The 16756-nt window shown below is 50.2% G+C and overlaps 2 protein-coding genes across 9 annotated transcripts in view; one reads left to right on the top strand and one right to left on the bottom strand.

The window, feature by feature from the left end:
- The window catches only part of P4HA2 (prolyl 4-hydroxylase subunit alpha 2), an 83977-nt gene extending 72217 nt beyond the window's left edge, over nt 1-11760 (bottom strand). Inside the window, exon 1 of the mRNA XM_078067535.1 lies at nt 11703-11760. The gene's annotated coding sequence lies outside the window, so the exon portion shown is untranslated. The remainder of the gene's footprint in view (nt 1-11702) is intronic.
- Nucleotides 11761-11846: 86 nt separating this feature from the next.
- Nucleotides 11847-16756, top strand: part of SLC22A4 (solute carrier family 22 member 4) — a 40222-nt gene continuing 35312 nt past the window's right edge. For all 8 annotated transcript variants that reach the window (XR_013445841.1, XR_013445842.1, XM_036106435.2 and 5 more), the window contains exon 1: nt 11847-12239. Coding sequence is in view for 6 of the 8 variants with exons in the window: in XM_036106435.2 (XP_035962328.1) it covers nt 11847-12239 (393 nt within the window). In the remaining 2 variants the exon portion in view is untranslated. The remainder of the gene's footprint in view (nt 12240-16756) is intronic.

Here is a 16756-nt window from a genome sequence, read left to right as displayed (position 1 = left end):
GCTCCCCACTCCCACCTGCCGCTGTAGATCCACCAGCTACCTGTGCTAGCTTTAATCCCGGGATGCGCAGCGAGTGACTGCGTCACAGGTTTCTGTGACCCAGGGTCCCAGTTCTGAGACAGGGCGGCCGACTCTCAGGAGGAGACACAGGTCCAGGATCCCCAATTCTGAGTGCCGCAGCCCACCTGGCCCGGACCCAGGGCTTGTTACTGATCCCAAACCTGCCCCTCTCTCGGGTCCTTACCTCAGAGGCCTTCAAACCAGAGATTTGGCTATCATCTGCACCCTCACCCCAACCATCACATCCTACCCACCACTGTGTCTGGGGTTCTGCCTCCCAACCATTTCTGGGGTCTATTTCAGGGCAGCTGGAGCATTCTCCCACTCCCTTGTTTCATGGATCCCTTCATGGCCCCCAGAGCCCTCAGGTTGGAGTCCCTGATCTATCAATTGTAGGCCTAGCATTTCAAGCCTCTCTGACTCATGTTGCTGACTGCTTGGTCTCACTTCCTCTGCTACACCATACCATCCTGTCTTTACATACCTCTCAGATCTTCTCTCAAACTCAAAATGCCTTTATTCTTTCTTGTCCATCCAGCAAACTCCTACTCACTCTTCAAGGCCCAACTCCACTGCCCCCATCGTCCCCTCCCTTAGAACAAAGCTTTGGCCCACACATCCCCAGGCAGAGTAATTCCCATCCACATGCCCTCTACCCCACCCCTTCCATTCCTACCCCATGCTTCTGGGCACAACCTATTATCTCCTTTGTCAGAGCCTGGCCCAGACCTATGTCTGTCCTACCCAGACCCTAGGCCACTAGGGGCAGCACCACGCACCCCTTCCCCTACACACACACACACACACACACACACACACACACACACACACACACACACGGCCTCCCTGTCTCCCACCATCTTCCTCCTCACCTTGCTGTACTGGTTTTTGCTGGCATACTTCCTAAGCCCGCTGGGGAGGTAAGGCCCGGAGGGCAACTATATCCCTCATATATCCTCAGCCTACCTCCGGCATCCTCAACCCCAATTCATTCATTCAACTAATTATTTGCTAAGAATCTACTATGTTCCGGGAACATAGGGAATTGAAAAGGGAATTGAGAAAGATCTCACTTAAGGTGACATTTAAGCAAAGACCTGAGCTGATAAGGGAGCATCTGTGTGGGTATCTAGGGAAATTGCATTGCAGGCAGTGGGAGCAGGAAATACAAAGGTGCTGTGTAGGGCACGGGGAGGAGGCGTGTGCTTGCCATGTTCTAAGAACAGTGAAGAAATGGCTGGAGTAGTGTAAGTGAAATGCTTAGGAGCAATAGATAAGGCCAGAGAGATGTGGGGGCAGTCAAGCTGACTCTGTTGGCCCTGTAAGCCACAGGAAGGACTTTGGCTCTTACTCTGAGGTGAGAAGCCAGAGGAGTGGCCTGACCTGGACTTTTATGTTTTAACCAGGATCATTCCGGCTGCTCTATGAAGACAAGGCTGTAAGGGGCAAAGGTGGAAGCAGGGAGACCAGTTAGTAGGCATGACTGCATTCATCCCTAATTAATCCCTAACTAGCCCATTTCCCTCTGCCTCCATAGCTCCAGCCCCGATCCAGGCCCCCACATTCTCTTGCCTGGGTGCTGTAATAGCCTCCTGCTTGACCTTTCTATCTTCTCTCTGGCCCCTCAATCCTTTCTCCACACAACAGCCAAGGGAGCTTTTTAAAATGCCATTCTGATTATGTCACTCCTATCTATTAAAGCTTCCATAGCTCTCCATTGGTCTTAGGACAAAGCCTAAACTCCCAATCCCAGCCCACAAGCAGCCCCTGCTGATCCCTGCTGACAGCCCTGCCTCATGCCTTGACTGCAGTCGTGCTGACCTGTAAGTTTAATTCATCAAGCTCTCCTCCAGACTCCTGCAGCCTTCCTGGACCCTCCAAGGAGCTTGAAATGAAAATGGAGTTCTTCTTTTTAGTTCTCTGTGTCACAAGCTTTGTCTGCCCCACCTTTGTCCTTGAGATTCAAAGAAAAGGGTGAGGGCAGGAGGTCACTTCATGCCAGCCCTCCCTTCCAGGCCAAGGACCGAGCCACTCCAGAGGGCACAATAGTCTGGCGCTAAGCTCATAGCCAATGAACAACTGAGTTGGGGGATGTTGTGACCTGTACTGTGATGCCCAGATGACTAGGCTGTGAGCCCAGGGTCCCTCTGCCCACCTGGGGAGCGCCTTGCCACCTCCTTGGCCTCTGGCTCTCCCTGCCTAGCTTACCTGCACTCCAGCTCCATCTTGGACTGCTCGCTCTTATCCAGGGTAACAGCTTCTTGCCATTGGGCCCCAGCCAGCCCCTGACTTGTCTTCACAACTCCAGATAATTTCCTCATTTATCATTTTCCCACATAACATTCAGTATTTTTCCATACAATATTCCTCAGCACCCCTGACTGGAAGTAGAAGTCTAAAAAGGATTGAGGGTAATAAAGGGGTCTCTCTAACAAGCAAGGGCTGTCCTCCCATGCCACCTCTACCACAAGTGGGAAACTCTATTTGAGTCCCCACAGAAATCAAATTTCTTCTTTGCTCCTACCTAACAAATGATTTGCAACCACTTGTGGTTGAAGGCAGAGGCCAGAAATCCCAGGAGAGCCTGCCAGAAGCCTCACCTGTTCCTGCGGGGTCTGGGGCCAGCTTTAGCCACGCAGGCTCAGAAACCTGACTGACCAGCCCTGTGAGGGGGGTCTGTCTCCCCAGTTGGAGCTGGTAGCCAAGCCCAGAGGCTGACGCACTGCTCCCCACACACATCTTCACCAAGAAAGGCAGCAGTAGAACAACACTCAACTGCTGTCCAGGGCATTCTTGGCCTAAGGGCACGTTTTCATGGGCAGCTAGAGCACAGCCACAGACTTAGAGAAAGAAATGTGTGCTGGATAATAACTCTCACAAGAGCTGATGTGTCCCAGGCCTTCATCCCCGAGTCCTTGGTGAACTGATACTACTCTTTAATCCTCACTCACATCAACCCAAAAGGAAATTATTATCCACATTTCACGGATGAGCTCAGAAATGTTGAGAAACTTGCCAGTGTCACATTCTGGCTAGCTCATCTTGATGACAAGGGCACCTAGGGCAACCACAAGTACGCGTCTTCCCTGGAGAACATTGCCTGCCCTACTGATGATCTGGTGACTCCGACTAGGTCACTTCTGAAGGGTGCTAATCTGTCTCTGCTTGGCAAGGTCTCCAGAAGAGGTCAGAGTGCAGGCGTCGGACTCATCCTCTCCTCACACAGGGCTGAGCTTCCAACCCTCCATGGGGCATGGGATGGTAGAAGCTGGGCTGAACCAAGGTGATCCCTGAAGCTTTGGGTCTGCGTGTAGACGAGGCTGGTGTCCACAACATCTCATCATAAATTGTGGCATGCAGGAACCCACCTCTAGGCCTCTTTCTGGGGTCAGGTCACGATTCCTGCTAAACAGCTGTTGGCTGCTCACCAGCTTCTCAATGGTTCCTGGCACTACTGAGATAGAGCTGGGAATGGCCCCCTCCAGCTTCCAGGGCCCTTGCTCTGACCACTGGAGCCTCCCTCATCACCCACAGAGAGGTTCCTGGGTGGGAGCAGTCTCTTGCCCCTCAGCCCCTCAGGCCGTGCTTTCTCATCCCATGTTCCTGCCCCTCTCCTGCCTGTCCCTGAGGCACCCACTACCTCAAGACTCCAGCCCAACTCTTCCCGTCCTCTCCAGAAGCTCATTCTCTAGAATGGCTTGGGTTGTTTGGGCCATGTAATAGCTAGACCCCTTCCAAATTGCCCCTGCCATCCTTTTGTAGTCCCACCTCATCCACTGCATTTGGTCTGGGAGGACAGAGAACAAAGGACACCCTAGCCCAGGCAAGGTGGAGTTCTTTCTCTAGGCTCGATCTGAAAGCGACTGTCCTGCTTGGACTCCACTTAGGTTTGTTTACTTCCCAGCACCCAGAGCCGCCACCATGGCAGATTTCTGCTTATCCCTGCAAGCTGCCCAGCTTTCCCATCAATTCTCTGAGTCTGCTTGTGGCCAGGCACCCTGACTGGCTCCACTCCCTGCCGTCATGAACACTTCCAAATCTGTATCTCCAGCCCAGACCTCTGACTGATTGTGCATGTCTACCTGGGTGTCCCAAAGACACCTCAAACTCAAAGCATCCCACACCCAGCTCACCATCTTCTCTCAAACCTACTTTTACTCCTATGCTTCCATCTTAGACAAAGACAACACCCAAATCAGACATCTTCCCTGCCTCCTCTCCCTCCCTTATGCCCACATCCAGCGGGTCATCAACACCTGTCCTGCCACCTCCTTAAGAGTTCCAGAATCCATCTCTTGCTTGGCCACCACCACCATCGCCCTCTCTGACACCTACAACAGTCTCCCTGGTGTCCCTGCTTCCGCCCTAGCTCCCTTCCCTGCATTCTCAATTTGGCCACCAGAGGGAACTTTCTAAAACACAAGTCAATAGGTTTTGCTGGGACTCTCCTTGGCCTCAAAATTAAATCTAACACCAAGTAACAAGAATGTTTAAGGTGAAGCACAGGATAGCCTCTGCCAACATTTCCAGCCTCATCCCTCTGCCTTCCTCCACTCCTGGTTTAGTGCTCACATGGGCAAGTGAGCTGGATCGGATTGTTCGGGGGCCCAGAGGTGGCCCACGGAGCCACATTTGTTGCCTGCAGACCCTCTTGGCCAGAATGAGCAGAAGAGGGAGTTCACCTTATTAGCGAGGCTGCCAGGGGCCCACCTCCCTCATGCTCCTGAGAAGCACCCAGTGGAAGGCCGCACAGGCTGTGTCCTCCCCAGTCATATACAACTAGGATGACTGAATATGGCACCTCCTCCTCGCTGCTTCAGACCCTCCAGGCCTCCTGCTTACTGCAGACGCTGTGTCCGACCTGGCCCAATCTCAGTGCGTGGCTCACTTCCCACTTGCTGCTCCTGGACGTCTCTGACACTGAGGCCTGGAACGCATACAGAGACCGGCTCAACACTCACACATGTGCCATCTGAAAGTGTGGGGGAGTTAACACCCAAAGCGGCACCCCTGAGCCAATGAGGGATAGAAACCTATGGATAAATAGGCCTGCCTACTTGCAAACCCAAGACGGACACTTCTGAGACACCATCCTCCAGTCTCCCACAACCGTGAACAACCCTAAGCTGTGCCCTTGGAGTAGCTTTTCTTCTCTGTTTCACTCTCTGCAGTCCCTTACTCCTGTTCCCTTACGTCCATTCCCAGGTGGAAGGCAGACTTAGAAGGGAGGGATTCTGCAGTTGGAACACTCTCCTTTCAAACAGGGTTAAGGAGCCCATTACTGTTAGTAAGTAGGCTGGTAATGATGCCTGGCACCGGGTGGCGAAACTCCCATCCATGCAAGATGAGAAAGAGACACAAGTAGAAAGTGGAACATTGGCTTGCGTCAGTGTTTTTGAATCAGGGGTGATATAAACCCCCCGCCTCAGTGGACATTTACTGATGCCTAGAGATATTTTTTTAAAAGATTTTATTTATTTATTTGAGAGAGAGAGACAGAGACAGATCGAGAGAGAGCACAAGCAGAGAGAGGGGCAGAAGGAGAAGGAGAAGCAGACTCCCCGATGAGCAGGGAACCCAATGAGGGGCTCCATCCAAGGAGATCATGACCTGAGCCAAAGGCAGACGTTTAGCCAACTGAGCCACCCAGGTGCCCCCAAATAGCTGCTTTTTAAAAGACAAATAGCTCTCTGCTATAGAAAACATGACCTTGCTCTGGAACTCTAGAGATCTGTACTGAAATTCTTTTATTACAGCTTATCAGAGACTACTCAGCATTCTTATCACCACGAAGACCTCTAGCACCATTGATTTTGCTGGGTCATATGGACCAAGGGGCAGGGAACCTTGTACTATAGTTGGACACACTGTAGAGCTCTCTCTGGCTCTGGGCTTCACTCACAACTGGGAGCCTTCCAAGGCACCCAGTAAATGGGTCAGAGTAGTATTCTCACGACGCACTGTCGTTATTACTGGTCGAGGGTACAGGGTGTAGCAACTTGACCTTACCTTACAGGGGATCACCAGGCATGCTCCATACTACCGGTTCTCTAATAACTTTACCAATTTGCTTCAAAATAATATAGGATGGATGAAGCAAGTGAGGATATAGATGAAATAAGATCGGCCATGATGGTGGGTCTAAGGGTACATTTTCTAGTTTGTCCATTTTTATATACATTTAACTCATTCCAGAACAAAAAGGTAAAGGAAAATGTCACCAGTGTGGAAGGCCCCGAATCTTCGTACCTTTTATTCCCCATATTCTGGCATGTGTGTGTCTTACTAGGGCATCTAGAGTACTTGTCTATTCTTGCTCATTAAGTCATATTAGCATTATGTCACCAATACAGTGGCTATCATGATGTTTTAGGGAATGTCAAGGTAGCCAAAGTCACTAAGTACTATATTGTGACAGAGAATAGAAGAATTGACATAGCCCAGGGGCAAGATAGTGAATATGGGGTCGCCTGGGTGGCTCAGTCAGTTAAGCATCTGCCTTCGGCTCAGGTCATGATCCCAGGGTCCTGGGATCGAGCCCCGCATTGAGGGGGAGTCTGCTTCTTCCTCTGCCTCTGCTACTCCCCCTGCTTGTGATCTCTCCCTCTCTCTCTCAAATAAATAAATAAAATCTTAAAAAAAAGAAAGTGAATATGTACTGCTATTCATCCCACAGAAAAGCAAATAGCTTTTGATTCTCTTTACTGAAGGATTTTGAAGAGAAAATCCACAAGATTGCTGCTAATTTTGTAATTCCTCCCAGGATGTGGTATTACTTCTGATTTAATAAATTGGTCAAAAATGTGGGCATGTTAGAGGCTTCTATTTGTCCCTACCTACCATAATGGCTCTTATTTAATAGGGCAGAGAGTAAATATTAGGGTCTGGCTGACTGCTAAGCCTAGCTATCCCAGCTGTGCACTTAGGGACCGGGAATACACTTAGGGACCACTACAATATGGATCTTTACATCCATTAGACCTGTTTAAATAAGAACTCCATTTACCACCTGGCTTTCATGAGCCTCCAATCTAACTGGGGGACCATGATGGTGTTTCCCAACCCCTGGGATCAAGGCTAGCTCATACTCTGAATCCAACAGCCCTTGAAAGGTCTAGGACTTTCCCTTTTCTCAGGCCAGAGTTGCTCTGGTAAAAGATCATTGCTATGGACTGAACTGTGTCTCCCCTAAATTCATACTGAAAGCCCTAACCCTCAACCGTATTTGAAGATGGGGCCTTTGGGGACTAATTATGTTTAGATGAGATCATGAGAGTGGGGCCCTTATGATGGGATTAGTGCCTTTAGAAAAATACACACCAGGGAGCTCGTAAGAAGGTGGCCATCTACAAGCCAGGAAGAAGACTCTCATGAGAAACTGAATCTGCCAGCACCTTGATCTTGGACTTTCCAGCCTCCAGAACCATGGGCAATAAATTTCTGTTGTTTAAGTCTACCAGTCTGTGGTATTTTGTTATGGCAGCTTGAGCAGACTAAGATAGCCACAGATCCCTTGTGGGAAGAGATTAGAGAAATAATTATCATATATACTTTTGGCAGTGTAGGCGGTTTTTTCCTTAAAGAGACTTGGCCTCCTTATCAATCAATAGGCTCTGAGCCTGTGAACTGGCCTAGATCTGTGAAATTAATGAGAAAATATTATTTCCCATTGTGGTAGCGTCCATCAGCCTTCTGCTTACTAGCTCTTATTTTGGAGGTGAGGTTGTTATACAAGTCAAGTAACACCTGGTCATCTGCCCATTTACTTAACTCCTAGGAACACCATGGTCGATTAGCCATCACCACATGGCTGCAACCAGCATAAGCATGCTGGTTGCTACTTGAGTCTTGTCATGACCTCCAGCCTGCCTCTGTTGATTGTGTCACCATCGAGCCTCTGCTATTCTAGAATCTTATCCTCACTGACACTAGGAATCCTCACCTGTGCATTTTGTATTGCCATAGAGAAGGGAGTGTCCTCAGGACTTGCCTTGGGAATGCAATCTGGTGATAGGTTCTCTGGTCTCGCATGATAAATACAATCTAACACTCTCACCCCCCCTGAGCCTTCTGACTCCTTTCGTACTCTGTCAAGGAAGTTCTGGCATCTCCAGCTTATATCAATAGGCCATAACTGTGTCCAAGTTTCAAAGAGCCATCTCAGAAGCAAATGGATATGTTTTTCTGTATCCTTGCCTCGATGTTAAACCCAGCATTACAACAGAGTGCTCCAAGGTTAATAAAGTCCCACATGTTACCCCTGTTCCCACCAAAACATAGGGCCTGTTTTTTTGTTTTGTTTTTTTTTTCCCCCTAATGAGTATGCCATTTCCTTGTGGATCAGGGTCTGTACTTCCCCACCTAGGCTGTGCTGAGACTTCCCCCTAGTTGTTGGTCTGGAGGCAGTGGTGGCGGGTGGGCAGGGGAGGATCTTGAGGAAGATAAGCATCATCTTAGGAGCCCCTTGCCTCTAGAGGAGTCTTGAGGAGGGATTCCTATCAAGGAGAGGTTGCTCTCATTCAGGAAGGAGAAGAGAGCTGCTGCTGCTGCACTGGAAGGTTTAGGGAATCCAGGAATTCAAAATTCTCACATTAATTTACCAAACGTTTCTGTTCCATCTTTCAGGATTCTATGCATTTCCTTTTAGGGCTATGACTTTGTCATAGAACACCTATCAGAGCCGTGCATGCAGCGGCGCCTGGGTGGCTCAGTTGGTTAAGCAACCAACTCTTGATTTCTGCTCAGGTCGTGATCTCAGGGTCATGAGATCCAGCGAACCCCACACTGGGCTCCTCACCTGGTGTGGAGCCTGCTTAAGATTCTCCCTCTCCCTTTCCCTCTGCCCCTCCCGCCCTCCTGGCTCATGAGCAGGTACACGCTGTCATGCTCTCAAGCTCTCTCTCCTAAAAAAAAAAAAGCTGTGCATGCAGCCTTTTTATGAAGCTGTCCTACTCTTTCAATTAAATCAGTTAAATCCTGGGTTTGATTTCCAGCACCATCTTCCCTGAGGCTGCAGGAAATGAGGGTCTCTTTAAGAGCTGCCATGGAGGTTTCCTGGCTTATACAGTGTGCCTTGAGTTTATAGATGGCTGACCCAGGCCTATCATTTTCTTTGTTTTTTTTTTTAAAGCTTTTATTTATTTATTTATTTATTTATTTATTTATTTATTTAAGAGAGAGAGAGAAAATGCATGTGAGAGAGAGAGAGGGAGAGCAGGGGAAGGGGCAGAGAGAGAGGGAGAGAAAGAATCCCGAGGTCGTGATCCCACGACCCTGAGATTATGACCTGAGCTGAAGCCAAGAGTGGGTCACTTAACCAACTGAGCCACCCGGGCACCCTGGGCCTATCATTTTCTTTTTTCAAGGCTCTAAAGCACTTAGCAAAAGCCTTTCAACTCCATGATCCTTATAATCACTATACATTCTATGTGCCATAATTGGGGTTTCTCGACTTTGGCACTATTTTGGGCCAGATAATTGTTGTTTGTTTTGAGGACTGTCCTATGCATTTTAGGATGTTTAGCAGCATCTCTTGCCTCTACCTACTGGATGCCAGTAACACTTTTCCTTAGTTGTGATAAAAAAAAAAAAGAAAAAAAGTATCTCTAGGGGCACCTCGGTGGCTCAGTTGGTTAAACGTCTGCCTTCAGCTCAGGTCATGATTTCAGGGTCCTGAAAATCCATAGGTCCATATAAAAATCCATGATCAACAATACCAGAATTTTAAGTAAAGATAGGATCAATATTATTCAGTTTTTCCTTTGGCTTTAGGATCCAATATATTTCAGCATAGCATAATCACTGACCCAGGTGCCAATAACCTGCTCAGTTACACAGTCTTTGCTGCCCTTACGTTCTCCCCTGTTCATTCTTCCTAGCCTCTCACTCCTTTTCCTGGGATCACTACTCAAAATTAGCTATCTCCACATAAGTTTTTCTCTCAGGCTTTGCTTTTCTATTGGTGGAAAAGGGAAAGATGAAAGTCAAGCTAAGTAAGACAATGACTACATAAAATATTGTTTAAAGGATACTTTTTTGGTAAGATTTATTTTTTTATTGGGGGGGTTGGGGGGTGGGGAAGAGGCAGAGGGAGAGAAAATTCCAAAGCAAACTCCCCACTGAATGTGAAGCCCACGGGGGTGGGGGTGTCCTAGTGCGATCCCAGCACCCTGAGATCATGACCTGAGCTGAAATCAAGAGTTGTCTACCCAACCAACTGTGGCACCCAGGCACCCCAAGGATACTTTTGAAAGTAAAGAGATGTGCTATTAATAATTTCACAGGACTAACAGGCATAAATCAGACCTGTCCTGGCACAGAAGGACATATGGTCTTATCACAGAAAAGGAAAGAGGTTCCAAGGGAGTGAGAAGCCAGCTTAAGAGGAGGGGTCAGACTGCAAACTACGAAAGAAAACCGAGGCAGAAATGTCCCTCAGCCTCTTAGCAGGGGCCTGGAGAAGCAGACACGCTTGTACACAATCTCCTGTCAATCTCCCGTGCACAAACACCTGTCAATCTCATCTGATTGCCTCATGAACTCCAGCACTCAGACCGCAGTCTCCAGCTAGCTCACGCAACAGCAGAGGGCCCTACGCCTGGGCACTGAGCAGTCTGTGGTCCCTGCTCTGGTTTCCCTGCCAGATCGGGCCGAACTAGACCTTCTCCTCCTCCCTCCCCCAGTTCCCAGATGGGGGTGGTGCCTTTTGCAACCCAGAGGCCTTCCAGTCCAAGAAGGCTGTGGTGGTCAGTCCCAGTAAAGAACCCTGGGGCATGAGGAGAATGAAGGGATCCAAATCAGACCCTGGAAATGGTGACAGGAGCGCCTCCATGACTGTGCTCTCACAAAGGGCCAGGCTCCGTGTGGAAGTCTTCTGTAGAGGCCCCAGCGGGATCCTGGGACGACCCGGTAGCCCCTGCCCCCCACCTCCCTTCGTCAGAGCCTATCACTGACGCAGCGTGACCTTGTTCATCCCTTCCCGACTCTCGGCCCGGTTCCCCCTCTTCTAAAGGTGAGGCTCCGGGCTGCCCCGAAGACGCTTTCCCGAGCGGCGTCGGCTGGTGACCGAGTCCAGCCCTCCTGGGACGGGTGGGGAGTGAGCGCCCTGGCGCCCGGTGCCAGCCACTTGCGCCCGCGTGCGTGCCAGCGCAGACGTCGCACTCCCGTCACCCCTGCGCCCGCAGAGGCTTCCCCAGAGCACCGACTCCACGGACTCGCACGCCGGCGCTCCGCCCGAGGCCGCCTGTACTCAGACTCGGGATTGGGAGGGCCAGGGAGAGACCCCCGTCCCGGGCGAGGCCTGGGGCGGCGCTCTCCCCTGTGGGACCCCACACCGCGGCTTCCGGCTGGGAGCCCAGCATCTGGAGTCGCGGGCGACGCGGCGTGCGCGGGAGCGGAGCTTTCTCTCCCGCGGGCGGGCGACACCCGGAGCCGGGTAAGGCTCTGCCGCGGGGTCGAGGGGGCAGGGGGGCGGAGCACGAGGAGGAGCCGGCCGGGAGCCCCACCCCGGCCGCGCGGCCGCCCTCCCCGTCCCAGCCGGGCTAGGGGTGCGGTCCCGAGTGCCTACTGTGGCTTCTTCCCCCTTTGCGACCCGCTCCCGGGAGCGTTCCAACGCCCACAGCCTGCTTCCCGGGAACGCTTACCCGGCCGTGCGCCCCAGTTTCCCGCAGGCTGCCTGGCCGCCGAGAACGTTCTGACGCCTTCGGGGAACGCCCTCGACCACGCGACTCTGGCCGGGGACCGCTCTCAGCCCCCGGTGTTGCAGCCGCGGAGCCGCGGTGAGTAGCATGCGGGACTACGACGAGGTGACCACGTTCCTGGGCGAGTGGGGGCCCTTCCAGCGCCTCATCTTCTTCCTGCTCAGCGCCAGCATCATCCCCAACGGCTTCAATGGAATGTCAGTCGTGTTCCTGGCCGCCACCCCGGAGCACCGCTGCCGGGTGCCGGACACGGCGAACCTGAGCGGCGCGTGGCGCAACCACAGTATCCCGCTGCGGCTGCAGGACGGCCGCGAGGTGCCTCACAGCTGCCGGCGCTACCGGCTCGCGGCGATCGCCAACTTCTCGGCGCTCGGGCTGGAGCCGGGGCGCGATGTGGACCTGGAGCAGCTGGAGCAGGAGGGCTGCGTGGACGGCTGGGAGTTCAGCCGGGACATCTACCTGTCCACCATCGTGACCGAGGTGGGTGTGGGAATGACCCTCCATCTGCTTCAGACCCCTCGAGACGCCCTGGCAGTCCCTGGGTGAGCGTCCCGCGCCCCGCGTCAAACCCGGGTGGCCAGCAGCTTGGGTTGTGCGTCTAACACGTGTGGGCCACCCAAGAGAGCAGGACTTCTGGGAGGCCTATTCGTGATGGGTTCTGCCTAGTATCGAGGGCATGGAGCAGGGACTGTCAACAACTGTCTTTTCCTTTAGGAGTTTCACAACACATGAAATTGTTTCCCAAGAGGCCCGTCCCAGGCTGCTCAGAGGAACAGTCTGAGTCAAGTTCCTGCTACCCGCCGGAGGAGGGGTGTGGGGATCTCTGCTGAGCCCAAGTGCAGACACAGGGAAGAGCCTTGCTGCCCCGTGGGCCGTGGGCAGGTCTGACCTGTTCCCTGGCCACAGACTTCTGAAGCAGCAGGGGGTCTACTGCTCTGCCATCCACCTTTTCGTGAGGCTTGAGGTCCTGTCTTGAGGCTCCAATTTCTCTGAAAAGGAGCAGGCCTCCTGATGCTGACTGGGTGCAGGGGACCATAGAAGCCATAGCCCTGGCCCCAATGTACTGATGAAGAGACCAACTCACACAGACCCCTTTGAGCATAGGATCCAGTGGTGGACAGGGGTTCCAGCTTATGCCATTAGCCCCTCAGGATCCTAAGTGGTTCGGTGGCAGATTTTCTAAGTTTCAGGAGTCAGGCTACACACATACTTCGTCCCCTATACTTCTTGCTTTGCATCTGGTAAGGGCCATGAGATGTTAGGTCCATCTGAGGAGGGTATACCTAGACTAGTTTTCTGCTGTAGATCAGGCAGGTAGGATCTCCCCGCTTCTGGCCCATCCCCCACTCTATCTTCCTCCCAAGAAAAACCTGAGTGTGACCCCTGCTAGTCCTTAATTCTCTTCCCTCAGCGTAATGTGGCAATCATCAAAACCACGAGTGGCCTTGTGCTGGACACTAGGCTGTAGACATCTGAGGTTTGGGGCCTGCTCTCAAAGCTCAGATGCCCATGGGGCACACTGCCATGTTACAGAGAGGGCTAACATCAGCCCTGGTTACTAGTAGAGTTCTGGAGCCTGAATTCAAATTCTGGCTGGCTTGCTGTGTGACCTGGGACAATATATTACCCTCTCTGTAGGGATAACAGGGTGAGGAAATACTCCAAGAAGAAGTGATAAAATTTGACCTGAGTCTGGAAATATGAGTAGACCTTGTCCAAGCAAAGAATATGGCAGATTCTGTGGATGGAAATCCCATAGATCCAGGTAGCTGGTGTTCAGGGAATGGCAGGTGTGGCTAGAAATGCCTACAAAGATAATTTCACAGTGGGCATTGTAGGAATGTTGAGGAATTGACTTCATTCTGAGGACAGCGAGGAAATAAGGAAATAATAAAGGTTATAAGCAAGGGGTAACATGGCCATATTTGGCAGAGGCTTACTCTAGCTGCTGTGAAAAGCCAGACCAATGAGGAATCCGCAGGAGTTTCCTTGGCAAGAGCCTGGTGGCCAGCTAGGGGTGGTGACTACATAGTCTATAGGACCTGTGAAGAGTGGGCTCAGCCTGTGGACCACCTCTGGATCCCCCCAGCATTGGCACCACACCTTCCTTGGGCACTGAGTTGACTGTAATTCTCTGGCATTGATCCCTTAGCTGGGGCTCCTGGTGTGTGCCCATCCCTTGCCCATAGCCTGTTCCTGGGGCATCTAATAGTGGGGATCAGCTCCCTCCAACTCAGTTCCTGGAAGTATCATCAGAGCTTGAACTGGAGCTGGCCCCAGTAGGCACAGTACCCCCCGACAACTGGTCTGACCTGTCTCTTTTCCCTTCCTTGCTGGTGTCATTCACCTCAGGGTGAAGAGTGGGTAGCTGTTGGCCTCCAAGGCCATAGCTCCCCCTGTTGTGCCCTGCTCATAGCATCCTGTGGGCACCTCTGGGGACTCACATCATCACATGCTCACACTCATGCAAAAGGGTTTGCTTTTTTCAGCAGCCTTTCCCTTCCTTGCTTCTTTTTTGGGTTGTGGAGTAAAGTAAGACAAATGGGTGCTGGTGTTGGGAGGAAGGAGGAGAGAAGCACAAGGGTGAGTAGGGGGAGGTGGCTCTCCCCAAAGAGATGGGGGCCCAAGGAGAAGTTCTGGAGTCAGCCTGGAGGGCGAGTTCTGACCCCACCCCCAGCCACTTGGCTCACTTCAGCAGGTTACATCACTGCTCAAAGCCTCAGTTTCCTTAACTGTAAGAGGGGATACAAGTGTATGAAAACAGGCTCAACATTACTAATCATTAAGAAAATGTAAATCAAAACCACAATGAGATATCACCTCATATCCATTAGGATGACTGCTATAAGAAAAATACAGAAAATAACAAGTGTTGGCAAGGAGGTGGAGAAATGGGAATCCCTCTGTGCACTGTTGGTAGGAATGTAAAAAGGTGTAGCCAGTATGAAAAACAGTATGGCAGTTCCTTAAAAAATTAAAAGTAGAATTGCCATTGAATCCAGCAATATCACTTATGGGCATAGATACACAAGAATTGAAAGCAGGGTCTCAAAGAAATATTTGTACACTTATGTTCATAGCAACATCATACACAACAGCCAAAAGGTAAAAGCATCCCAAATGTCCATCAATGGATTAATGGATAAAGAAAGTGTGACATATAGATACAATGGAATATTATTCAGCCTTAAAAAGGAAGGAAATTCTGACACATGCTACAATACAGATGAACTTTGAGGACATTATGCTAAGTGAAATAAGCCAGTCACAAAAAGACAAAAAAATGTGTGATTTTGCTTGTACGAGATATGAAGAGTACTCAAACTCATAGAAACAGAAAGAAGTAGTTAGTAGGGGCTAGGGCGGGGGGGAATGGGGAGTTATTGGTAAACGGGTATAGAGTTTAGTTTTGCAAGATGGAAAGAGTTCTGGAGATTGTATAACAATATGAATATATTTAACTCTACTGAACTGTATACTTAAAAAACCATTAAGATGATAAATTTTATGTTATGGGGGTTTTTTTGTTTTTGTTTTTACAATTTTTTAAAAATGAGGATCATAAGAGTGCACAGCTTCTCTGAGTTGTTGGGAGGACTCATGGGCATCATCGGCTGGTGGGTGAGGAGAGGTAGGGCAGGACCTCATCACCTCTGGCTATACACATGGGCATCATGGGAGCCGTGCCAAGGTCCAAGTTACAGCCAGTATAATGGGTGATGAGACTTGCTGGAGGCTGAATTCCTTTCCCCCTGGGGAAGTTCCAGGACCCACAGAATAAGACATAGGTCCAACCCCACACTGATTTGGCCAGTGCCCATGGGAGAAATGGTCCCAGTTCAACCATAAGGTCAAGCCCAAGGGCCCTGAACAGGTTCTCTGCGTCCTACCTGGCATGATACAGGTAGAGGGACTGTTATCAAATTGTTTCTGCCTTACACCTCTGTGCAGGATCTCCCAGTGGGCATACTCTCTGGGACAGCTGAACCAACACCTGACCCCACAAGGATGGCAAGGTCAGCCAGGAACCCAAGGATGGCATGTCCTGCTATGGAAATGCCTTTCATAGAATGCTGGGAGGCAGGAGTCTGGTGTTTGAGCTGGGACTTGCTTGAGTACATCTGTCTGTCTGTGTATATGTGCTTAAGGTAGTTTCCTTCCTCAGGGGTTGTTTGTGAAGTCCCATTTACTATTCTTGTGTACTCATTAAGAATTACATTTTTAAAAACTTCATTTTGAATTAATTTTTGACTTAGAGAAAAGTGGTGAAATAGTACAGAGAATTCACATATACCTTTCAACCAGCTTCCCTTAGTGTTAATAATTTACATAACTATAATTCATGTATCAAAACCAGGAAATTAATGTTGGTTGCACTACAATTAACTAAACTACAGACAGTATTTGAATTTCACTGGTTTTTCTAGCAATATTCTTTTCCTGTGTTTGGATCCAATCCAGAAGCCTACATTGTATTTAGTTGGCATGTCTCCTTAGTCTCCTCCAATCTGTGACAGTGCCCCAGTCTTGCCTTATCCTTCATGACCTTGACGCTTTTTATGAGTCTATCAGTTATTTGTTTTTTGTTTTTAAAGATTTTATTTATTTATTTGACAGAGAGAGACACAGCAAGAGAGGGAATACAAGCAGGGGGAGTGGGAGAGGGAGAAGCAGGCCTCCCGCAGAGCAGGGAGCCCGATGCAGGGCTCGATCCCAGGACCCTGGGATCATGACCTGAGCCGAAGGCAGACGCTTAATGACTGAGTCACCCAGGTGCCCCAAGTCTATCAGTTATTTGGATGAATGTCCCTTGGTTTGGATTTGTGTGATTTCTCTCATGATAAGATTGAGTTCGTGTACTTTTTGGTCAGAATATCATAGAAGCAATATGTCCTCGGAATATCATACCAGTGGGTATATGATGTCAATACAGCTTCTTCTTGTTGTTGTTTTTTAAGATTTTATTTATTTATTTGACAGAGGGAGACACAGTGAGA

Source organism: Halichoerus grypus, chromosome 2, assembly GCF_964656455.1.
Source record: "Halichoerus grypus chromosome 2, mHalGry1.hap1.1, whole genome shotgun sequence".
Lineage (NCBI taxonomy): Eukaryota > Metazoa > Chordata > Mammalia > Carnivora > Phocidae > Halichoerus > Halichoerus grypus.
Note: the sequence above shows the minus strand (reverse complement) of the source record. Positions and strands in the feature narration are given on the sequence as shown.